This window comes from Asparagus officinalis, chromosome 4, assembly GCF_001876935.1.
Source record: "Asparagus officinalis chromosome 4, Aspof.V1, whole genome shotgun sequence".
Lineage (NCBI taxonomy): Eukaryota > Viridiplantae > Streptophyta > Magnoliopsida > Asparagales > Asparagaceae > Asparagus > Asparagus officinalis.
In genome coordinates this window covers 17,570,617-17,596,684 of record NC_033797.1, presented here as the reverse complement: position 1 = coordinate 17,596,684, position 26,068 = coordinate 17,570,617, and the positions used below count along the sequence as shown (strand labels likewise).

At 38.6% G+C, this 26,068-nt stretch overlaps 1 protein-coding gene across 2 annotated transcripts; it reads right to left on the bottom strand.

The window, feature by feature from the left end:
* LOC109836778 (spastin-like) lies at positions 258-21,655 on the bottom strand. 2 transcript variants are annotated; one of them, XM_020404780.1, is made up of 6 exons: positions 21,432-21,655; positions 21,213-21,333; positions 1,022-1,262; positions 847-942; positions 485-600; positions 258-392 (listed from the first exon to the last, which is right to left on the bottom strand). In XM_020404780.1, the coding sequence occupies exons 1-6, from the start codon at positions 21,515-21,517 to the stop codon at positions 273-275; spliced, it is 780 nt and encodes a 259-aa protein (XP_020260369.1). In that variant the 5' UTR covers positions 21,518-21,655; the 3' UTR covers positions 258-272. The 2 variants fall into 2 exon arrangements, with proteins under 2 accessions (XP_020260369.1, XP_020260370.1); XM_020404781.1 differs by having other exon boundaries at positions 21,213-21,330.

The following is a 26,068-nucleotide window of genomic DNA, read 5'->3' as shown; positions in this document are numbered from 1 at the left end:
CAATATTCTGGTTGCGTGGTTGCGTGTATGCTGACCATAACCTTTTTCTATGTTGTGTTTTTAGTTCGTATTACAATATTCTGGTTAGGTGTATGCTGATCATAACAAACCTACAATGATTATTAAATATTGTAAAATAAATGGTTGACAGTGATGGCTTTTGGAAAAGATATATAAGAACAAATAAACAAGAGCTGCGTATCCTTATGATACAAGGGAAAATACAAAATGATCGCACAAAACATACATATCCTAACGACATTACATAAAACTCAACATCTGTAGCAAAAACAATGAGGGAAGTAACTTACTTCATCCATGAAAATAACAGATGGCTGCCTCGAAACAGCAACCATGAAAAGAGTCCGAACAAGCTTTTCAGCCTCTCCCACCTATATCACCAAATGTAATTTAGATATGTTATGATCTACATCACTTGAAATGTCAATGACAAGAGATGATTTTCTAATTGACAACAACAAACCCATTTTGATGTTAAAGAAGAAGCGGAAACATTAAAGAATGTTGCATCCGATTCTGAGGCAACAGCTTTTGCAAGCATTGTTTTCCCGTTACCAGGAGGACCAAAGAGGAGCAGCCCTGAATGCACGTGTGAACTCAAATTTATTATAACTTTCAAGGAATCTTAATTAACCCTCTCCCATGAATGATCAAGATTATGCGGCACAACCACTTTCCACCAACATGAAAATACCAAAAAAAAAGTATAAAACACCAAAATCCCAAAGAAAGACGAAAGAAATGGAATTGGGAGCATGAAGAACTAAAAAATTGGATATTAGATTATTTAATTATAATTATGAAAATATCTTTTAGAAGGCTCACCTCTAGCTGGCTTACGGAGGCCAGTAAATAGATCACTTCTTTTAGTTGGTAAAATCACCATTTCAAGAAGTGTCTGTTTTGCCTTGTCAAGACCAGCTGCACACAAAAGGACTTTCTATAACAACTCTCATACAATTTTCCAAATAAAAGTGGAAATAATTTCATAATCTCCTACCAACATCATCCCATTTAACAGCTGGGCTTCTGTCGACTATGGCTGTATTTATCATTTCAACTAATTTGGCATCATAACTACCAGTAGCTTCTTGGTAAGGCTTGGAACCACCGTTGCTCCCTTTTGAATACCCTGTTGCCAAATTGTTTCGTCCCAGACTTGGTAAGTTCTGGAGTGTAGCTTTCTTTCGCACAGATGCTGTAGATGGAACTGTATTATTAAGGATATTGCTTGGGCTGGCCTACACAAATAAATTGATGCATATGTAATATAAAATAGGAAAATTATTTAAAAAAAAAAACACCGTTAGGCAGTAATGGGAAAACAAACAAAGCAGCCTAATATTTTCAATAACTTAAAAACTTTAGAAATTGGATGTTAAATATGCATGAGACAACGAAGAATAAAGTGCAACCAACTGACTAGTGATGACATAAACTATGGAAAATAACTGACTGAGATAAAAAAAATGATGTGTACTGCTAACTTAAATAGTGTACAATACATTTTAAGCAATCAAGCAAAATAGAATAAACAAAAATTGTATACATTGGCAATATGCAGGCCAAAGTATCAAAGACACTCAGTACGCTTGACAAATAAAGGCAAAACACAGTTTGTTCAATAATGTGACAGGTTATGCTACAAACAGGTTTATTTGGAAAAAAAAAAATCCGCACTAGAGGTTGTAGAATCAAGAGAATGACAAATGATCATCATAAGATGGTTGTTGTGGATATTTATACCCAGTTTCCTGATTGCAATAATGATTTGTAAAAAAAGGAAGGTTTGGATCGGACAAAGACTACATTGTTGAATCTTATTAAAATGAATATGGAGATAGCATAAGCAGAGTTGGATAGATCTGGTTCTGTGTGAACTGACTTGTAAGAGTTATTAATTGGATGTTATCTTCGTAGACCTGATATAAGAAACTCCTGTCTAGTTGTTCAATTCTCTTAATCAAATAATATATGGGAGTACACAAGTTAAGCGGAGGATGACCTGGTATAACGAAGTCCATCGAATTGTTTCGAACTGGAAGTGACTAGAATTTGATTGTGTTCTGTTCACGCATGAGGATTTTAGGCTCGGGCTCAGGCTGATCACGCATGAGGATTTGAGACTCAGACTCAGGCTCAGGTTCTGGCTCTAAATCTAGCTCAAGATCTGGATCTGATTTCTGCTCTCAAGCTTTGGTTCAGGCTTCAATTCTGGCTTTGGTTCTGACTCTGGTTCTGGGTGAAATCTTGTATGTGACAGAGTTGGGCCATTGTTGTTGACATTGCTTCAAGCTTTCAAGAGAAAACAAAATATTTTCTAGTTCTAGTTAAATAACTAGAATACTTCATTTCAAGCATAATCTTCATAGTTGCCCGTCAAGACATATATGATCGATAACTAGAACCATTATGAAACAACCAATCTTCAACATCTCCTCTTAACCTACACTTCGTATACATATATATTTCCCAATCCGACATATCGTAAATCGTAAATAGTAAATAGTAAATAAATCTTCTAGTTCTTGTAGCCATAGTTCAAAATCATATTATTCCTCATATCCATCAAATCCATAAAAATAAGAATTGCCAATTATTTACCAATTTTCAAAGGATTAAATTCGCATTGTTGTGATGGAGGAAGTGGATATTTACACATGATAATTGTGGACAAATGACATTGCTATGATACCAATTGATGGGGATCGGGGCGAGGGCTCTGGTCTGAAGTGGATCAGGACTCTGAATCAATGCAAGAATGAAGCTAGTGAAGATGTTGGCTCGCAAAAACAATTAAACATGGGATATACAGCTCAACAAAATGGAATGGTCAAGAGGAGGAACCATACCATTATGGAGATGGCGAAATCCATGATCAAAGCTAATGTCTCGTTTGGTACGCTAGAACGAGTGGGAATAGAATGCAATTCTAACTTCTCATTCATGCTTACCAAACATGATATATTTTTAAATGCTAGAAATGTCATTCTCGCTTCTCATCAATTTCCACTTAGTGTGGGAATTGTTATTCTCAATGAGTTATCAAGGAATTAATATACCCGCTTAAGTGAGAATGAAAATAATAAAATAAATTCCGGATATACCCTTCTTAAAGATATTCTCATTTAATTCTCTAATCGCACGCAAACATGAGAATGGGAATGAAGATTCCATTCTCACCTCAATTCCATTCCATTCATATCTTCATTCTATTCTCACTTAACTCTATTCCCGCGTACCAAACGAGGCGTAAGGGTCTTCCAAATTCATTTTGGGCCGAAGGAGTGTACACGACAACCTACTTGATGAATAGATGTCCAACAAAAGCTCATGAAGACAAAACACCATTTAAAGAATAGAGTGGAAGAAAGTCTTCGGCGAATCATTTCAAGGTGTTTGGTTGTGTATGATATGCTCATGCTGCAAAAGAAAAGAGAAGTAACCTTGATGAAACTAATGAAAAATGCATCTTTATTTGCTATATCTTAAAATTAAAAGGCTACAGGCTCTTTAGCTTGAAGACAAACCAGTGATCATAAGTAGAGATGTGCTCTTTAATGAGAAAGATTCATGGTATTGGAAAGAGAAAAATGTCCAAGAAGGCGTTGTAATTGTTGAGGAAACTTCCCAAGAAAAAAGAGTGAAGAAAATGAAGATTTACAAGAAGTGCTAATTCATGCATTTCTAAATCCAACCCCATCATCAAATGCAAGCTCAAGTTCATTAACAAGAAGGCGTTGTAATTGTTGAGGAAACTTCCCAAGAAAAAAGAGTGAAGAAAATGAAGATTTACAAGAAGTGCTAATTCAAGCATTTCTAAATGCAACCCCATCATCAAAGGCAAGCTCAAGTTCATTAACGCTACTTGTAACTTTTGTGTTGTGAAGTCAAGCTGCTATGAAGAAGCCAAAGATAAAGAAGCATAGAAACAAGCCATGCAAGAAGAGATAAAGGTGATTGAGAAAAAAAACTTGAGAATTTGTGGAAAAGCTCAAAAAACAAAGAAGTCATTGACCTCAAGTGGATCTACAAAACAAAGCACAATGTCGACGGTTTCATTCAAAGGTATAAAGCAAGATCAGTGGCGAAAGGTTATTCTCAACAGCCCGTAGTTGACTACAATGAAACATTTACACCGGTTGCCCAACAAGACACTATTAAGACACATTACTTTGGCGGCACACAAAGAGCGGTCCTTACATCAACTAGATGTGAAACCGGCACTCTTGAATGGAGTGTTGAAAGAAAAAAATCCATGTAGAGCAACCTCAAGGCTATATCCAAAGTGGCCGAGTAAACAAAGTCTACAAGTGGAAGAAGGCTTTGTACGGGTTGAAATAAGTACCTCAAACATGGTATAGCTAAATTGATGCATACTTCAATGAAAAGGGCTTTCAAAGAAAGCCAACCCTGTACATCAAAAGGCAAGGTAACTCCGGTATACTAATTGTTTCTCTTCATGTTAATGATTTGATTTATACTGTTAGTGATATGCAAATGCTTCAAGACTTCAAAAGTGACATGATGAAAAGATATGAAATGAACGATATGGGTTTGCTTCATTACTTTCTAGGTATTGAAGTTGCACAAAGTAAATGTGTTTTCATTTCCCAAAAGAAGTTTGCCGAGAGCATTCTTCGTAAGTTTGAAATGGAGAATTGCAATGAGTTTCCAACACCCATGGATATGAATGAGAAATTTATGAAAGAAGACGGAAGTGGTTTTGCTGATACATAAATGTTTAGAAGCTTGATTAGGAGCACTATGTATCTCACTACTACAAGGCCCGACATTATGTATGCTTCAAGCTTGTTGTCATGATTCATGCAAAAGCCAAGTAAAATTCACTTTAGTGGTGCAAAAAGAGTGTTGAGATATATCCAAGGCAACAAAAGCTTTGGGATTTTGTACAAGAAAAATGAAAGTGCGATTCCTAAATTATTTAAGTTTTACGATACTGATTGGGTCGAAAATGTTGAATACATGAAAAGCAAATCAGGGTATGCATTCACCCTCGGATCTGGCATATGTTCCTAGGCATCAAAGAAGCAAGAAATGGTGGCATTATCCTCTGCTGGGGCTGAATATGTTTCAGCCACTATGGCAAGTAAACAAGCAATATGGTTGACAAGGATACTTGAAAATATTGGTGAAAAACAAGAGGAAACTACTACAATCTTTTGCGAAAACAAATCCACCAAATCAATGTCAAAGAATCCCACTTTTCACAACCGCATCAAGCACATCAAAATCAAGCTTCATTTTGTTCGAGAGAAGCGGTGGAAAATGGAGAAGTTCAAGTGAAGTATCTGAAGACTCAAGACTAAGTGGCGGACATTTTCAACAAGGCACTACCCAAAGACAACTTTGAGTATTTTAGAGAGCTCATGGGTATGCAAGGACAAAGCATTAAAGGAGAGTGTTAAAGTTGTAATGCTTTGTTAGTGTATCATTTGTTAAGTTATTTAAGTCTTATGTTATATAGTTGTAATGGGTCAATTGAGTTAGTGTTAAGTTGGGTCATGTGACTTACACATGCTTTTGAGTTGTCATGAAGAGCCAAATGAATGGCTAGGACTTGATCTCAGAAATGATGTGGGAATCTATGGTTAAATGAGTTTGTCATGTAAAGATATTTTGTAATATGAAGAAAATAGAGAAAATCTTCTCCCCAAAATTCCTATAAACCCTCCTCTACCTCTACAAATCCTCCAAATCTCCATTATTGGCCAAATCAAGGCCAACACTTAATACCAAGGCTTAGTGGCCTACAGCTTAGTGGCCACTTTTTCACCGCTTTTAGCTGCTTTATTTCACACTGTTTTAGAGTTTAAATTATTATCCTGTGGAAAGTGATGCATGTATAAATAGTATACTATTGATGAATACTACTGATATATAGAATCACTACAGAATGTTACTCGATTTAATTGATCTGTGCAGATATACTGCAAAAATTCTTAGTGCCACACATATTGATCGATAGCACTAAAAAGGAACCGTCTATGTTAACTGCGTTGATTTTGGCATATATCTAGATTATGCGGGATATCCACACTTGATGTGGGGTATGTGAATTTCGGGAACGAAATTCCTTTAAGAGGAGAGAATGTAATATTCTGGCATTTAGTAGCTTATTCATTTACAAGATTTTAGTATAAGTTGACAATTAGAAAATAATATGATGTTGTAATGCAATACATTTTTAAATAAGAAAATAAAATCTTATGAGTCTGGACTTGACACAAATCATATAGAAGTCGATACATTATTATCAGATGGATTTAGAATGTTATGGAGTAACAAAAGAAATGATACAAAAAAATCAATATACAAAGTTGGATACAAGAGGATAATTTAAATAGATAATTAATCATGATGGTGGAAATATTTTGGTTAAGAATGCTTAAGATAGAATTACATTTTTTAAACTAAGTATAGGTTAGTGTTTAACTAGATCAATTAAAGGATGAAACCTAACCCTTATTTGGTGTCAGTCACTAAGTGTCACTTGGAGACACATCATGTTCTCTAATTCAGCCCCATTAGCATTTGTTAAATCATTTGAGGATGAAGACAACTCCTTATCATTTCTCTCTTTACCTCAATTCTTCTCCACTTAAACCGTAGCACCTCCTCAAGAAAATACCTGTTAGAATTAGTATTTGGGTTATCGGGTTAGGGCCCATTAACCCATTAGCCTATTACCCATATGTAACCCTATATAAACTCATGTGAATGAATGGAAGAAGCAAGCTCTCTAAATTCTCTATTTTAACATGGTATCAGAGAAACCCTAACCCTAATTTCTTTCAGCGCTGGCCGGTCCTCTCACGGGTAAGCCACAAAAAAAAAACAACAAAAAAAACAAAACTGAACCTATCTGACGAAGCCGCCGCCGTGACGGAGCCCAGACGAAGTCCGACGAAGACCGACGAATTGTAGCCGCGCGAAGATCCAGATCTACCGGCCGGAAGATCCAGATCCACCGACGAAGCTTCGCGCGCGCGATCCACTCGTCGTGTCGCGAAGATCCAGCTCCAGACGGACGAAGTTGTCGCCGCGCGAAGATCCAGGTCGAGCAACGAAGTCCGACGAACCCAGATCTACGTCGTCGCTCCGACTTTTTTTTACGCTGCTGTTATTGTAATTTTTTTTTTTTCTGTTTTGAGTTTGGGCCATTTGTTGGGCCTGATTGTTGGACTTTGTAAGAGAGGAGTGATGTTCTTTTACTTGATGGGGTGTTAAGAACTACAGATCCAAAAAAAAATGAAAATAATATTATATATATTTATTTATTTATATTATATATATATATATATATATATATATATATATATATATATATATATATACATATATATTTAAAAAAAAATTGGATGAGATGTTTAACCTTCGGGTTTATGAATTCTAACCCTTTCGGGTTCCTATACATTAACTTTCGGGTTTTTTATTCTAACCTTTGGGTTCTAACCTTCGGGTTTTATACCAGGAGATTGTGTTCCTCCTACTTCTGTACTATCCTGGTCTATAACAATGACAGGATCTGACATCTCTTCCGCTACTATTACTTCTACCCCTACTACTACTGAAATCTCTGCCCCCAAAGTTGTATTAGGGACTACTGTGAAGTTAAATGGTACTAACTATCTACTTTGGGCACAAGCCTTCCGTATCTTCATTGGTGCTCAGAACAAACTGGCTCATCTTCTGGCCCCACCTCCTGCATCCACGGATCCTACGTATCCCGCATGGATCTCTGCTGACTGTTGTGTGATGACTTGGCTTCTTAACAGCATGGAAGCCCAGATCAGTAGCAGTGTCATGTTTTCGAACACTGCTAAGGAGATGTGGGATAATTTAAAAATTATGTACGGGAATGAGAAAAATGCATCCCGTGTGTTTGAGTTGTATGAACGTCTTTTCTCTATTCAACAGGGTGATCGCTCTGTACCCGAATACTTTGGGGAACTGAAGAGTCTGATTGATGAATTGGAAATGCATCAGCCCGCCGTTACGGATGCCGCAACACTGTTGGGATATCGTAGGGACCTTGCTGTCTCCAAGTTCTTGTCTGGTCTACATCCCACTTTGCAGTCTCAGATACGGGGTCAAATACTCGGGGGAGATACTATCCCGTCATTGACTGCTACATTCTCCAGAGTTATGCAAGTAACTATTGGATTGACTACTGCTTCTCCCTCACCATCTACTCCATCACTTGATCAATCTGCTATGTTTTCTGGACGTGGCAGAAGTCGTGGTCGTGGTCGAGGACGTGGCCGCAACACAGGGGGAGGACGAGGCACTTTTGGGAGACGGGTTGACTCAGATAAGACTCTGCGTCAGTGCAAACATTGTGGAAGGACTAATCACACCTCTGAGAAATGTTGGGAGAAATTTGGTCGCCCTACTTGGGCCCAGACTGCTGATGTTACACCTTTTTCTGTTGATTCTCCGACAACTACTTCTGCCCCCACCACTGTTCAGATTTCGCAAGCCGAGTATAACCGGTTGCGTCAACTTGAATCCTCTCAGAATATCCACTCTGCTACTCATGCATCCTCTTCAGATATGGATGCCTACATTGCCTCTCCTCACAGACCATGGGTATTAGATTCTGGTGCCTCTTCTCATATGACAGGTATAAAGGATCATTTTGTTTCCTTAAAATTTTCTGATCGATTTCCATCGGTTCGCATTGCTGATGGTACATACTCTCCCGTTCTTGGTGATGGAGTAGTCCATGCTACTTCATCACTGACAATTACTGATGTCTTATATCTTCCCAAGTTCCCTGTCAGTTTATTGTCTATTAGTTAGTTCACCAAACACAACAACTGTAAAGTAACATTCTTTCCCTCTTATTGTGTTTTTCAGGACCTGACAACTGGGATGCAGATTGGTTCGGGGCATGAGAGAGGAGGCATGTACTATTTGGACGATAATATGTCTGCTACTGGTCTTGTTGCAGCAAAATCTGATCACCCTTTACTATGGCATCAACGCCTCGGCCATCCCTCGTTATCCAAGCTTTGATCTGTCATTTCTATCCAATCGTCTGTTTCGTCTTTAGGTTGTGAGTCTTGTAAGCTAGGTAAGCACCACCGTGCAGCCTATCCGAGGCGTATTGATAATCGCAGTAGTTCTGCGTTTGAGTTAGTCCATTCTGATGTTTGGGGTCCTTGTCGTATTCCTTCCGTTAAGGGTTATCGGTATTTCCTTGTCTTTATTGATGATTTCTCTCGCATGACTTGGCTATATCTATTAAAAGAGAGATCTGAGGTTTCGACTGTTTTTGAAATCTTTTACACCGAAATCAAAAATCAATTCTCCACCTCTATTCGTGTCCTTCGTACCGATAATGCCTTAGAATACATGAAAAATGACATCTCTCGCTTTTGTGCAAATATTGGCATTATACATCAAACTTCATGTTCTCACACTTCACAACAAAATGGAGTTGCAGCAAGAAAGCATAGACGCATTTTAGATGTTGCTCGGACCATGATGATACATATGAATGTTCCAAAGTATTTGTGGTCTGATGCTGTTCTCAGTGCATGTTTCCTGATCAATAGGATGCCCTCTCCTGTTCTTAATGGTAAAATCCCATTCACCTGCCTTTATCCTAACAAAAAACCTTTTACTGTGGTTCCTCGTGTTTTTTGTTGTACTTGCTTTGTTCAGGATTTGTCTCCAGTACTGGATAAACTATCTCCACGCTCTATTAAGTGTGTCTTTGTAGGCTACTCGCGAACTCAAAAAGGTTATCGGTGTTATAATCCATCCTCCAGAAAATATTTTGTGTCTGCAGACGTAACCTTTTTTGAGTTGGTTCCATACTTCTCCTTGACTGGTTCACCCCCAACTGTCTATTCATCTGTGCCTCTTCCGTCTCTCGCTCCTACTACTGTTCCATTACCTATTTCGATTTCTTCTGCTGATGGATCTTCTCCGGGACTACAAAATGCCTCCACTATGCCGTCTGCACCACCACCACTACTGACGTATTATCGTCGTTCAAAAGTTCATGTCCCTCTCTCTGCTCCAGCCGAACAGTCATCTCCCGTTGCAGGTCCGCCTCCTTCTAATCCATCTGATCTCGATATACCAATTGCTCATCGAAAAGGTAAACGGTCTTGTACTAATCATTCTATATCTGATTTTGTTTCGTATGACCGTCTTACTCCCTCTTCTCGTCAGTTTGCTTTGTCCTTGTCCTCTATATCTCTACCCAAGTCATATGAGGAGGCCGTATTAGATCATGCTTAGAAACAGGCCATGGATGAGGAGATAGATGCACTTGTTTCTAGAGGGACTTGGGATCTTGTATCTTCTCCGACTGGCGCTACTGTAGTTGGATGTCGATGGGTTTATACCTTGAAGTATCACACCGATGGCTCGATTGATCGATTATCTTGAGACATTCTCTCCCGTAGCCCGTCTCAACTCCATTCATCTACTTTTCTCTATGGCTGTTAACCTGGACTGGACAATGTTTCAGCTGGATGTTAAGAATGCCTTTTTGTATGGTGACTTGCAAGAGGAAGTCTATATGGAGCAACCTCCAGGGTATGTTGCTCAGGGGGAGAATACTGTCTAGTGTCTGCAAGCTTAAAAAGACGATTTATGGTCTAAAACAGAGTCCACGGGCATGGTTTGAGAAATTTAGTACTGCTATATCTGGTGTCGGTTTCAAATGATGTCAGTCTGATCACTCTGTCTTTATCCGACGCACTACAGCTGGTCTGGTGATTCTGACCGTATATGTTGATGACATCCTGCTTACTAGGAGTGACATTGTTGCCTTAGCTGAGACTAAGGAGTACCTTTCACGTCACTTTGTGACCAAAGATATGGGAAAACCCAAATATTTTCTTGGGATTGAGATTGCATATCAAAAGGACCGTTTGCTTCTATCTCAAAGAAAATATGTATTGGACTTATTAGAAGAAATGGGCCTTTTGGGGTGTAAGCTAGCAAGCACTCCCATGGAGGTGAATGTGGATTTATGGCGTGATAATAGTCCTCTCCTAGATGATGCACGCCGATATAAGAGACTGATTGGCAAGTTAATCTATCTCACTGTTACTAGACCTGATATTACCTTTGCAGTGGGAGTATTGAGCAGGTTTATGCACAAACCTAGAGAGGTTCACTGGACTGCTGCTTTGAGGATTTTAGCTTATGTCAAAAGTTGTCCTGGAAAAGGATTATTGTATAAGAAGCATGGACATCTACACATCTCTGCCTTTTCTGATGCAAGTTGTCCTGGAAAAGGATTATTGTATAAGAAGCATGGACATCTACACATCTCTGCCTTTTCTGATGCAGGGTATGCGGGAAACATAGGAGATAGGAAGTCAACTTCTGGATTTTGCACATTTATTGGAGGAAATCTAGTTACTTGGAGGAGCAAGAAACAAGATGTTGTTTCTCGATCTAGTGCAGAGGCAGAATACAGGGCTATAGCTCACACTGCATGTGAGATGATATGGTTACAGAAACTGTTGACAGAGCTTGGTTTTACTCAGCCTGGTCCTATGCATATGCATTGTGATAACCAGTCTGCTATCTATATTGCAAAGAATCCAGTATTTCATGAGAACTAAGCACATTGAAGTTGATTATAACTTTGTTAGAGATGTTTGGGAAAAGAAAGTGATCTCTCTTCAGTTCACTCCATCCTCCGAACAGTTGGCTGATATTCTCACTAAAGCTACATCACCTAAGGTGTTTTTTATTCTATGTAACAAGCTGGGCATGGTTGATATATATGCTCCAGCTTGAGGGGGAGTGTTAGAATTAGTATTTGGGTTATCGGGTTAGGGCCCATTAGCCTATTACCCATATGTAACCCTATATAAACTCATGTGAATGAATGAAAGAAGCAAGCTCTCTAAATTCTCTATTTCAACAATACCCACAAACCCTTAATTGGTCCTTCAAAAAGTTTAGTAACACAATTTTAATCCATTAAAGACTTGATTTCCAGAGCATGAAAGGAATTTGGAGAAGAGCGATAAAGATTTCAAGGTATATATCTAGGCTAGAACACTTCTCACTTGATTTTAATGACCCGCTAGGTGACAACTAAATTATGATTATAATAGAGGACGCATATCTATGGTCTATTGTATTACAAAAGAGCATTTACAAGTAACATTCTAAATATGGTAGCTACTAGTTGCCTTAACATAATATTATAATCAAGAGGACTAACCTAGCGCTCGTCCAGTCAACTATACTCCATATGCGTGATACATAACATATGTTTAATCGTGATAGACTAACACCAATACATGAGATGATCATGAAGGATCACGGTGGATCTAGCAATCAAATGTCAAATTTCCTAGACTCACCTGTAGGTAACAACTCTCATGTTTTCTATCATTCTATTGGATTTTCATTTACAATCTTGTGCTTTGAGTATGGTCGTATGAATGTCCATACCTAAAATGCTATCAAATGATATTCTATGCTTAATGATTGGTATATGTTATCTTGACTCGGTCTTGTGTGACCAAATCAACTATTCTCAGTTGAAAGAATAGTGGGGAAGTGAGGTTTGTTGAGAGAAAATCTCTCAGAGGCAGTTTATTGAGGAGGGTAAAGATGATGGGTTTGGCCTCTATAAAGGGTGAAGTGTTCTCCTTGAAAAAACAACATAGAAACAAACCCCCTATCCATTACCGGAGCTCCCTCAAAGAAACTCATCGTTTTTCCCTTCTTCTCTGTTAACGTTCACTGGTATCAAAGCCTATTCTTTTCCTTCTTCTCCGTTTCACACCACCTTCTCTGTTGTTTGAGGGAGACTATATTTATTTTCCCTCATCTTTGTACCTTTTCAACTTCTTAATTCAAAATGAAGTACAGTGAAGTTTTGTCATAGCCTTCTTTCTCAAGCTTTGGAGTGAAAGCCTACAACCGGTTCACCTACCCATGTGACCCACTACTATCAAACACTGTCTCAAAGTCTTTTTCATTATTATCCAAAGGATCCAACAAAAGTCTTCTTCATTATTATCCAAAGGATCCAACAAACCCATCATCTCTAGGTTCATAGCTAGCTAGCAATCAGAACCTGAGTTGTTCATAGCTTTATTGGTCCACTTCATATTAGAACCTACTAGACCTGTTCATAACAATCAGAACCTAGACATGTTCATAGCCAGCTAGCAATCAGAGCCTAGACCTGTTCATAGCTTTGTTGGTCCACTAAACTCTGTGTTTTTTGTTCTCGAGGCCCATCCCACAATAAGTCTCCACAGCTCCAACGTATCTTTGACCTCGAGCAGCTGCATTTTTGTCCACTGATCCGAAACGAGATGGGCAACACTTTGAGATCCACACACCAAGTCGGGGCTTCTTGTTAGCAGTTCTCTTAGAGAATCTCGCTAGAATCGGAGTCGATTTCCTTCGATTAGACTCTATCAGTTCTTCGCAATCAGGTTTTTATTTTTATTTATTTATTTTATTTTATATCTAACATTACTTTGTTTTTAGTATAGCTATCTATATACCAACCTTATACATATTTTAAAATTAGATTTTAGTTTTAGTTCTCTACCGAATGACTAGTAAACTCGTTCTATCAGAACTAAAAAAATTGATAAATTTAATGATAGTAATTATGATATGTGATATAGAAAAATAGGATATGCTCTTATTCATGACAATATCGATGATGTAATCAAAACTACTGCTCCAACCCTTACTGATAAATCTACACCTGAAGAAAAGAAAGAGTTTGAACAGTGAAAGTCGAAAGATAAAAAGGCAAAAAGCCTAATGCTCATGTTCATGGAAGATAACTTAATCAAAGTTTTTGAAACTTATAATACTTCCATGGACATGTGGAATGCTATAAAAGAAAAATATGACACTATCTCTGAAGTTAACATTCAACTCCTCTTGCATAAGTATAATTCTTATCGTATGCAAAAGAGAGACAATGCCGTAAAGCATATTAACAAGATGATTGTCATGGCTAATGACTTATCCGTTGCTGGGACCGAAATTCCGGAAAGAATGCAAGTGACAACCATTTTGAATAGTCTACCCTTCCCTTGTTATGACTACCACCACATTAAGAATGAACACTGTCATTAAATCTGTCACTGATCTTTCTATGCACCTAGCGATAGAACAGGCCTTAATAGCCAGTAGAAAAGAATCAGAACTGAATATGGTGCAACAAAAGCTGAATTATGTCCGTCAGAGACATAATGCTGAAAGCTATAAAAACCCTGGTTCTAGTAAACCATAACCGCGAGGATCGAAATCATAACAGATCAAGAGAAAGAAAGTATCACGCGGAGCCTGCTATAATTGTGAAAAATTCGGGGATTTCAAGCCCATTTGCTCGCAAAGTGAAAATCAGGAGAATAAGGAAGGCAATAAGTGTTTGGGTCAAAAGTTATCTTTTTCATTGTCATTAAACATGTTACAATCGTTTATCGATTACAAATTCAAAAAAAATTAAAAAAGTTTCTTTTTATAAGATCCCTAATACAATGAAAAATAAAAGATCACAACTTTATCAAACAACACACAAACTATTTATTAGCCTCTGTTACGTGGGATCTTTGCCTGTGCTGGGGTTTATCCGTGGACCGTCGCGGATCAGATCCGATTGATCGGAAGGCTAGAAGTTCGTTGCTTCACAAAGGAAACAAAAACATAAGTGATAATCTCGACCAAGTAAGATACGACTCTTCTCGAGATCAAGTCCAAGCCAAATCTCAAGACAGGGTGGACGGGATTTCAGATCCTTCGAATTGCTCCTTTATGTCAGGATTCGCCAAGATCTGTTAGCCCTCTCTGAAATTTCGTGGAATGCACTCACAAAACCAGCAGCACCTCGCCCTCTTTGATAAAAATTCATCTCCATGAAAGAAGGCCCTAGGCTTGTATTTATAGCATTGTTTTAAATATCTTCGACATGGCCCGATATATCCCCTGATATATCCTTTTACAGGGCTTGCCGCAACCGATATGGTCTTTAAAATTTGGCTATTTGGAGTGATAAATCCCCGATATGACCGATATATGGACCAATATATTTTTTTATATAGATTGTTGCAAAATAATATACCGCGTTTGGAATTTTTGGACGAGATATCAAGATTTCCCCATTATATCAAATGATAGTTTGCCCTAAAAAAGCAGATCGAATGTTGTAACGTTGCTTTGCACTTTTGTTTATTTTAGAAGGTTGATTAGTGATCCTAAACATATATTATTCATATTTTGTATGCTTAAATTTTATTACATATATTGAGATTATATTTTAATGCATTATACATTTATACTATGTATGCAAACATTCATTATGACATTCCGATATTTACCACATATCCCCGATATTTTCCCGATATCCACAATCCGATATGAATTTTGGCCATCCGATATTTCCCCAATATCCAATATTTAAAACCTTGATTTATAGGGTTTTAGATGAAGGATATTTAGATAAGGATGAATGATTTGATCATATCTTCAGTTGACAACAGCCTAACCACGTTTATGGATGATATCAAGTCAGTTGGAAACCTTTGGAACGAAAAAATCCCGAAAGAATCACCCGAAAACGTGTTTTGGGAAGTCGAGTGCGCGACATGTCCTGGTGTCCCGCGCGGGCACGGGTCACCAAATGGTGTCCCGCGCGATCACGGGTCAGTTCGGGATTAAGCCGTTTTTTGGCCTTCCGGACTTGTACTTTTTCGTTGTTTTTTTATCATTTCGTTGACTTGTACACTTCGCTAACTTGTTTTAGACGTTCGTTAACTTCTTTACGGCTTTGGATAATCCTCTCTGACTTGGATATAGCGTTCACCGTCTTCTCTTTATCTCGAGCTGTATTCGGACACCTATAGGCATTTTTAGACGGTTACAGATACCCCTCCAAAGTGTTTCAGCCTCATTTTTTTTATAGAGGAAGCTGGAATGCTTTGGATAAAATAGGCCTTGTTCAATCCCTTCAGTATTTTGTCAAGGAGGTCGCGTAGAATGACATGTGAATAGCTTTAATTCCTGACTTCTTCTGCTTTCAGTCTACTCAGTATTTTATCGAATAGATAAAATTTTTCCGGTGATGCGTTTATCGTCTGACCGTTGTGGAAATCTTACACTAAAGTTGGTGTGTAAGTTTTTGAACTTAACTCATGTCATTAAGTTAACGTTGAACTAATCGTCTTCGTCAGGAGTTTGTATCTGAGTACGATTGAACTCCCTAAAATCATCCTTTTTGACTTAGAAATTTTATCCTGCGCCTTATTTTGACAAAGTCGTCAGCGCGCTGACCGACGTTGACTTTTATTTGCAACGCGTTGATCGGCGTTGACTTCCATTTGCAACGCGTTTGTCGGCGTTGACTTTCGCTGTAACGTATTGACCGACGTTAACACAGTTTATACTCGTGCATTTACAACGCGTTGACCGGCGTTGACCGCTGTAAATTATTTATTTTTTGTGATAAATGGCCTTAAGAGATAATTGTCTTAAATAGATCATTGCATTTACCTTTTGACTTTCTTTTTCAATTGTTCAAGTAGGATACACAAATGTCTAAGATTTTATCCATGTACAGTGTACACGCCAAATGGAGACTATAACTAAAATCAAAGGTACATCAATAACACTCTTAAAATCATTAAGTAGAGAATGAACAAGATGGATATATCCGAATCAGGAAAAAGGTTCACATTTGCATCATGACGATGCATCATTAGAAGTTCATCAGCAAAGGAAGGTTAGCGTTGAAGTAATTGGTTTCAAATTGATACATCAAAAAGTAGTAAATGTAAGAGAATAGATAACATAAAAATGATGATTTTTTGTTGAATGAAATATTCAAAGCCTAGAAGTTATTGAAAGGAAAATTATTTCTCCTTAGATAAAAAACCTGCTCTTGAAGTTGTGTCTTTGAGTAATGGAGGAGTCGAACAAGCTTTTATAGTGAATTTGTATAAAATAAAGTTAATTGTGGGTTTGATAGGCTTATTAAAGGGGCGGGGAAGGGATGAGAATGTTACAATGCTAACCATCCAAAAATTGTGTCCGGTTACCCACCCACTTCTATGATCCTCTTAAAATGGACGAATTGGATGGAAAGGGATTGGGATTACATTGTGTTTGGGAGCATGCTAGAGGAAGAGAAGGGAGTATAGAATAAGGAAAGGGAAGATAGAGAAGGAGAAAGAAAGAATAATATCTTGTTTGGAAGTTTAGTAAAGAGAATGGGGGGTACATCATGTTTGAGAGTTTCAATAAAGGGACGGGAAGAAAAAAATGAGCGATCATAATCAAAACTCAACTATTGATCCATGATGATAGAGGACCAAACATTGATATTTTTCAATATTAGTCCCTTAAATCATTGATATTTTGATATTAGTCCGCAAAATCTTCATATTTTGATACTAGTCCCTCAAATTACCTTAATGTTGATATTAGTTCTTCTATAACTTAAGTGTTAAAAAATCCTAAACTATGGTTAGGTTTAGACTAGGCAGATGAATAATTACCTTATTATCCCTCCCTCCCTCCATCCCTCTCTCTTGTGGAATTCAAAACTGACTAACTAATTAAATGTGGCAACTTCACAGAACAATATGATGAGCTTCTTGGTGTTATTGTGGATGTTGATGATGATGAGGCTGAGTTTTTAATGGGTTTGGTTGACGAACCATGCCTCTTCTCAATGGATAGCGCATCACAAAGAGTGTGATTGGCCATTTGAATGTCGATTTCAAGCCTTCTTTCCCAGTGGACATTGGGGGTTGATCGGCCATTTGAATGTCAATTTAAAGCCTTCTTTCCCATTGGTCATTGGGGTTTGATGAGCTGTCATCACCATTCTCGAGCTTCTCAAGCTTCTTCTTGAGGTGAGCATTTGAATAGTTGGGCGATGAAATTTTCTTGTTCTGTGAAGTTGCCAAAAAGGGCTTGGAGATGGATGATGAGCTTTTCCTCTTGCTCTGTGAAGTTGCCACGGTTGAGGAAGAAGGTTGGGTGCGAGAGTGGACAGTTAGGAAAGAAGGTGAAGGAATTGGGTTTTGATTTTACATTAAAGGATTTGGAGTAGGGTGCTAACTCTTAACGAGTATGAGCAAATAAGTTGTAGGTTTGGGATTATAACTAAGGGGTATAATTGTCTGTCCAATATTAAAGCTAAAAAAGCGTAATATTCTCTATTCATTTTTACACCAACTAACTAGAAGGGTTAATATTAACATATTAAGGTAATTTGAGGGACGAATATCAAAGATATGAAGATTTGAGGAACTAATATCAAAAGATTAATAATTTAAAGGATTCATATCTAAAAACCCCTAAACTTTTTATGACCAATTCCCATCCCCTCTACAACCCAATTTAAGGCGAACAAAATAGCAACATTTTTATAGAAATTTCATCTTCCCTATCCTCTATTACACCCTCAAAAAAACTTCCAAACAGAGTTCCAATGCAACTTTCCTTCCCCTACATCTTGCTAAACCCCATCCAAACATGCTTTAAGTAAAATTCTCTCAATATTTCAATATTTCACTTAGACTCTATTTGGATTTAGGGTGATGAGATGAAGGAGATGTTAGTACACCAATAACCCTATTTGGGAACTCACTTGATTGGGATTGATAGAAAACAATAACCCTATTTGGGAACTCACTTGATTGGGATTTATAGAAAAAGATTAAAACAATAACCCTATTTGGGAACTCACTTGATTGGGATTTATAGAAAAAGATTGTCCCACGGGGACAATTTTACCCTCTCAAGATCAGATCCATGACTGAGATTGAGGTTGAAGTTCTCTTCCCTTTAAAAAAGCTTCCAAATAACGTAAAGTAAGTTCCCCTCTTCCCCTTAAAATGCCAAAACAATATTATGTTTTTCCTTATCTTGCCTCTACTTCCCTTTTAACTCCCCACCCCCACCTTCAAAAAAAACTCAACTTACCTTGCCTCAGTAAATTCTCAAACATGGACTTAGAGAAATTAAAGAACTTTTAGATGGCTTTTTATGGATTAAGGTTAATATCACCGATGCACCTCACTAAACATTGTATAAAGCTGTTTGCACTATTTTGCACTATTGAGGGGAGATGAACAGTGTATAAAAAAGTTCGCACTATCAGAAAGTTGTTTGGATCTTCCATGTTCTCTTTTAAAAAAATAACTGATTTAGTCCTTATGTTTAATTTGTTGCTGCAACTTGAATTGTATATCATCAGAATAGTAATTGATTGATATTTGATCTTTAGTATAGAAGAAGTATCGAAGGTTCTACATTTTCGAAATAATCAAACACACAAGAAACTTTGGATACTGCAACAATAGAATGATAATATGAGATAAGGAACCTAGTAGAGTCAGTTATAAATAACCAACAATTGTTTTCATTCCAGCCTTCGTATACACTGATCATTTATCCATCAATTTCTGATGAATGTCTCATAGAAACTCATATCATCTATGCATGATTAAAAAAACCTATAAATTTTCATACTGACATGTAATAATATCTACTAATTTTTATTATGCTTTTATCGAATATTAAATTACAAAAGGTATAGCTCACTGGAGGACATTTTTTTTAGAAACTATCACCAAGATAAAGGGTATATTTGGTCATGCAGCTTCCCTTACCTTCCCATTCTTTACTCTAAACAAACACAAATTATAATCATCTCTCTCTTCCCCTTGATATCTATCCAAACACAATTAATTGCACTGCATCCCATTCCTTTCCATGCCTTGCCCTTTGGCTTAGTTCAATCATTCCCCTCTCTTGGCCATTTTGTATCCAAGCCCACCATAAAAGAACGTGTGGAAAACTTACTTTATAACCCTATAAAAAGAATGGTAAACAAGCAGTTGCTATAAATCAATTTCAAACTACTGGAGATTTTGAAAGTTTTGAATCCAGTATAAGATTGCCTGTCCTGCTAGACTGTAAAGGACTGGTACTAAAAGCTATAATATTTTCTTTCAGGATTGATACATGTGCAAAGTCAAAAAAAAGAATTGCATAGATATTGATATTGATATTTTCCCTCTGCAATAACAAAATACAACTTTTTACCCTATGTTGTCATGTGACCATATGCTATTATTCTACTTGTTATGGAATTGTTGTATCCCCATGTCTGTATCCTAATGATATATCCATGCTTCTTGGGATAGCCCAGTAAGGCCATAGGGTAGGGATAAGCACCAATTTGGCCAAACACAAAAACTAATAAGCCTATGTAATCAAGTTTCAGACTGTCATAGGACATAAGATCCTTGGCTTTGGCATTGATACAATTTCCAAGTTATGCAATGCAAACTCAAACTCGACAGAACAGTATTTAGAAATGTTATGAGCCTAAGCGTGGATGGCATGTAAACTATTCTTTTAGGAACTCCATGAACACGGTGGTTGAGGTTTTGGTGCTAAGGCCATATTAGCCAACTGATGAGCAATAGTCAGTCAGAATACTTGTGACAAGGAGAGTACACACACACACACACACATATATATATATATATGAAGTCATCTATATATCAGAGTTTCACGAGGATAAGAGACTAGGTAAGTATTGACAGGAAATAGTTCAGGAGATTCCCCCTCCCCACCACCCCCAAAAATAAAATAAAATAAAATAAAACAAAATAAATAAGTAAGTTACCAGTACATATCAACATAGTTTGTTGTCACTCTGAAGGTTTATTTATTTGACTAACTTCTCATGCCTTTCCATTGCTTGATTCAATAAACACTTGTAGGCAACACAGAATAAATGCATGCATTATCTTCCAAACAAATCATGAAAAAAATCTGACAATTTCTGTGGTACAATAACTTCTCAGCCCTTTTTCTTTAATTAACAATAACCATGCACTCCTTTTCTAAATGAAGACATGAACTATCTTCACGTAGTAGGAGAGAGGGAAAATAAGATAAAATAGCCTGGCATTGAACTTTAAACATGACTCATCAATGAAGCCAGTCCACAGATGACCTCAGTTAACACAAACTAACAACATTAGAGAAAAGATAAACTAATACTGCAATGGAAAGGCTTTAAATTGAGGACAATTGCACATCATAATGAAAGACTTCAGACCCAGTTATAATCATGAGCATGTATAATCAATGCGCTTACATTTTGAACCCAAATAATCCATCCATACCTTCTTCGGTACCGTAACAGGCAGCTGATCGCCGAGGAGAGCACCTGCAGTCTCTCCGACACCTGCCCCTGCCATTTCTCTATTCTTCTGCTGATAAGTCTTCACCTGATTCTGCTCGCTGCTGCATTTAACAACAAAATCAGTATGTGGGGGGGGGGGGGGGGGGGGGGCGGCAAGGGAGCTCGGAAAGCGAGAGCGAGGATAAAACTTTCAGTTTACCTAGAGGAAGAGCGGAGCAGGAACTCTAGCGGACTTAGCCTCAAGCATAATCCTCTGCGCGTTCCTATAATGGGCAATGGCCTCATCGACGAGTCCCCATTCCTCAGCCCTAACGGCTTTATCGATCTCCTCCTTCGCCAATTCGAAGTAGCCCTTGAGCTTCAGGACCACTCTCTCGCTCACCACCGACGGACCCGCTTCCATTGCGCTGTTACTGGAGGAGACGGAGGAATCGGATCCGATTCCGGTGAAGAACTGCGAGAGGGAATCAGCAAAACCCTTGAAAGTGAAGCCCATCGCTGCGGTTGTTGGGATCAAAAGAGAGGGTTAGAGAGGTTACTGGTCGACGGGGGGTGAGACCGAGAGGGGATTTTTTTTACCTGCTGACGAGGGGGGATTTTGGTGAGAACTTCATACTTTTTTTTTTCCGCCTCTCCCCTCACTGCAAGAAAGAAAAGGTAAAGGCGAGGCTTTTCTGCAAGCAACGATGTGTTTCCGTTCCTATACGCGTGGGTAGTCGGATTGGGTTCATCTGGAAGTGAAATCCGAACCCGACAAAGAGATTGAATTGGGACCTCTCCGTACGCGAGGATCTGAGTGAGCCGAGTGGAGAACGGAACGCAGCAAAGAATAAAATGAAATAAGCTCGGGAATTATGCTCATTCCCATCCCCACGCTCAAGTAGAGAATGATCGGAATGACCGTCATTTTTTATTTCTAGTGTGGGTAATCAATAAGCAATCAATGTGTATTTGGAATTTATTTCAGAGTTTTTTTTCTCGTGTAAAGTTAGAATAAATGAGAAAAGGGAATGGAAATTCTAGCTTCGGATAAGATGTTGTGTTTGGTACGCACGAACGAGAATGATCATTTAGTAACAAAATGGAGTTTGCGACCCCCATAGCCAAATTTCACTTTGAAGGGGGAGGAAATTCGTCTCATAGCTCGATGAAAAGGATAATATAAGTTGGTAAAGGCATTCCATAAGTCAAATGGGTAAGGCTTTCTGAGCAAGCAAGAATAAAGCATGAATCGAGTCCTTCCCTGCGGGCCTATCTTGTCTTTCGCGGAATCACCAGTGACTGAGAATTTGACTTTTTAGGGAAAGGATGGTTTCGTATAGATTGAGATACCCGTGGGCCCTTTTGAATTGCAGAGGAGTAGTTCAAAATGAATTTTGAAATATAAAAGTATTGGATAACTTATGATCTTTACCGCAATGGTAGTTCGATTTTATTATACGAAAATTCTTATTTTATTTTATTTTTATTAATTTTTTTTAAAGAAAGTAGACAGAGCCTCCGTAATGAGCCTCGAATCACTTTCATTCCTCAAAATGGACTACATCCAAAAGAAGAGACTACACCCCCAGCCTTAACAGTGTGGTCTCACTTAATCACAATAACATATTTATCACAGACATCACCTAGTTTACTACATCAATGCTTAATGCAAGCTATAAATCAAAGTAAACTTCCTAGGAACTAGGGAAAACAAAAAGAAAATAGCATCAACAGCAACCCTTATTATTAGATAGTCATAGGTCCTTCACCTACTCCATTGCGCCAAAATTCTTGATCAGCAGCTACCACTACAGAAACCTCTACTCCTGTTGTAGATTCAATAATCAACTCCTACTCATGTTGGACAATAGCTTGAGAACAATTGCCTGGCTAGAAAGTATCAAAATAAGATATCTTCTTTCAAATATCAAGTACGGGCATGCGTTTGTGCATGAATTACTTCTTATTTATTTGTCCCCTGTGTTGGTTTTGGAAGTGTGAAGAGTGAAACTTGAAACAAAACCGTGATTCTGGAAATTCTCGAGTCGGTCGACCAACATGATGACTCCGGTCGACCGCAACGACTATAGGAAAACAGCCCAGGAACTCACTCTGGCAGGTGGACCGAAGCAAGATGGTGGTCGACCGAGAGTGGTCATTCGGTCGACCGAAGGTGATGGTCCGGTTGACCGAAAAGGTGCACAAAACCCTGTAGGAAATTGACGTTCTGGTCGGTCGACAGACACTCATGGTCCAGTCGACTGAAAGTCATTTTTCCAATTTCCTAAACTGTTTGGGAAATTGTTTTGGACTGGGATTCTATATATACCTAAACGATTTTAGGGTTATTAGAACACGTGAAAAAAAAGGATTTTGAGAGGATTCTTTCAGAGAAATCTCAGAAAGATAAAAACCTATTTATGGGCATTGTAATCTTCTTCACTTAATCAAAGAATTGTGTGGTGTGGCTCCCGAGGACGTAGGCTCGTTGCTGAACCTTGTTAAATCTGATATGTTCTTTCTTGTTTATCTTTCCTGCAATTTTTTCTTTTATTTGCGGTGATTTTCCTACTTGCTAAACTCTTAGCACAATATCCGAAAGGGCACGGGTTCGATTGATTGTTTCGAATCCCCAACAACTGGTATCAGAGCTTCGTTCAGAAGATTTGTGCAAGAGCTATGGCAGGGAAAAGCAAATCAAAGATCGAGAAGTTTGACGGGTTAGACTACGACTACTGGAAGTTGTAGATGGAAGACTATTTGTACCAGAAGGATCTTTACCGTCCGTTGATGAGCAAGGCTAAGGGAAAGAAGAAGGAGGAATCAGACGAGGAGTGGGAAATACTGGATAGGAAAGCTTTAGGGTAAATCTGATTGTTACTTGCCAAATCAGTCACTTACAATATATTGAAGGAGAAGACGACGGTGGGGCTTATGGAAGCGCTCGCGAAGATGTACGAGTAACCGTCAGCCGCAAACAAGGTGCATCTCGTCAAAACGCTCTTCAACCTCAAGATGGCAGAAGGATGCCCCTTCACGATGTACCTCAACGAGTTCAACATGATTGTTGATCAGCTTATCTCCGTAGATATCACGTTTGATGACGAAGTGTAGGCCCTATTGATTCTATCTCAGTTACCAGATAGTTAGGCAGGTTGCGTGACCGCAATCAGCAACTCATCGGGAAAGGAGAAGATAAAGCTGAGCGAGGTTGTTAGCATGATTCTATCCGAGGAGGTTAGAAGGAAATTGTCTGAATCAGAAGGTTCAGGTTCAACCCTAAATCTCAAGCAGAGAGGCCGAATCCAGAAGAAGGGTAACCAGAACAATAATTAGTCGAAGTCGAAGAAGAAGAGGTCGAACTCAAAGGTTAGGCTTATTAAAGGGAAGTGTTGGAACTGTGGCTAGGAGGGTAATATGTCTTCAGTTTGTAAAGTGCCAAAGAAGGATGTGAACAAGAAGGAGGCTCACATCATGCAAGATGCCTTGATCCTTACTATAGACAACGATTCTGATTCTTAGGTTATTAAATCAGGAGCCTCATTCCATGCCACTGTTAATATGAAGCTTCTCCAGAACTATATAGCAAGGGACTTTGGGAAAGTACACTTGGGGGATAACGAACCTTGTAGTATTGTTGGAAGAGGCGACGTGTAGATTCAGATGAAAGGCTCCAAGTAAAATCTGAAGAACGTCAGACACGTTGTAAAACCCCGAAAAATTTCTATAATGTATATATGTATATATATGTGTGAATTAGTAATAGTAGATAATTCCCTTGTGATAAATAACTATATAAGCATAAGATATATATGTGTATCAGAGTTTGGGAGCCCAGCAGGTGTCTGTAAGTGAGAGAAATTGAGTGAGTTGGCGATCAGCAGGTAAAATGCCATCAGCAGGCATTTTTATGCTGATCGGTCGACCGGCGCGGTCGACCGGCGCGGTCGACCGGCGCGGTCGACCGGCGCGGTCGACCGATCAGCGATCAGAGAGATTACCAGGTTTTGGTTTCGGGTTTTTAGTTGTTGGGTTTTGGGTTTCGGGTCGGGTTGGGGAGTTGGTATTTATACCAACTCAACACAGGAGAGATCTCCTCAGCCCCAAACGTAAACCCTAGCCCCCTCTCTTCTTCCTCAAAACCCTAACTGGATTTTGGCAACCTGGGAGCAGTCCTTGGGGATTTTCGGCAGATCGTGGGTTTTCAGCGAAGGGGATCAACATCTTACAGATCTAGGGCATTATCAGCAACCAAGGCGAGTAATTTCTCGCCCAACCCCCACCCCCTTTGGTTTAAACATCAAGAACTGAGTTTTTATTGGATTTATGGAGCCAAATTCGTATCTTTGTTTAGCTAATAGTTTACTATAGCCTAGAATATGGGTTTGGGGCTTAATATGTTGTCAAAACTCACCCATGCCCTGTTAAAGAAGATCTAGATCTGAGTTTTTGCCTAAAAGAGTTTCAAACATCTTTACAGCTTTTAAAACGATTTGGATTTGTTTCTCATGGATTTAAGATCTTGAAAATATAGATTTCAAACTTTGGTTTTGGTTGTGTATTTTCAGTATGATCCCATTTTTATCAAATACCCATGTTATCGAAATCTTTGGTTCCAGGTTTTAGCAGCTGACAGAACCCAGGTAGGGTTCTGTTCGCTCGGCGGTCGACCGACGCGGTCGACCGCTGAGCTCGAGTCAGGGCTTCGGTCGACCGCGTCATTTATTCGGTCGACCGCTATTTGATTTCGGTCGACCGCGTCATTTTTCGGTCGACCGCGATGTCTGGTCGGTCGACCGATATTCCTGGCGGTCGACCGTCCTGATTTGTATCAGAGTTCGGTCGACCGTATCG

Excerpts from the sequence above, each read along its gene's own strand:
- LOC109836778 (XM_020404780.1), bottom strand. The coding sequence starts at position 21,517 with ATGAGGCCATTGCCCATTATAGGAACGCGCAGAGGATTATGCTTGAGG. Across the intron at positions 1,263-21,212 it reads CTGTTACGGTACCGAAGAAG|GCCAGCCCAAGCAATATCCT; the intron begins GTATGGATGGAT and ends TTATTTGTGTAG. Across the intron at positions 943-1,021 it reads TGTTAAATGGGATGATGTTG|CTGGTCTTGACAAGGCAAAA; the intron begins GTAGGAGATTAT and ends TTTTGTGTGCAG.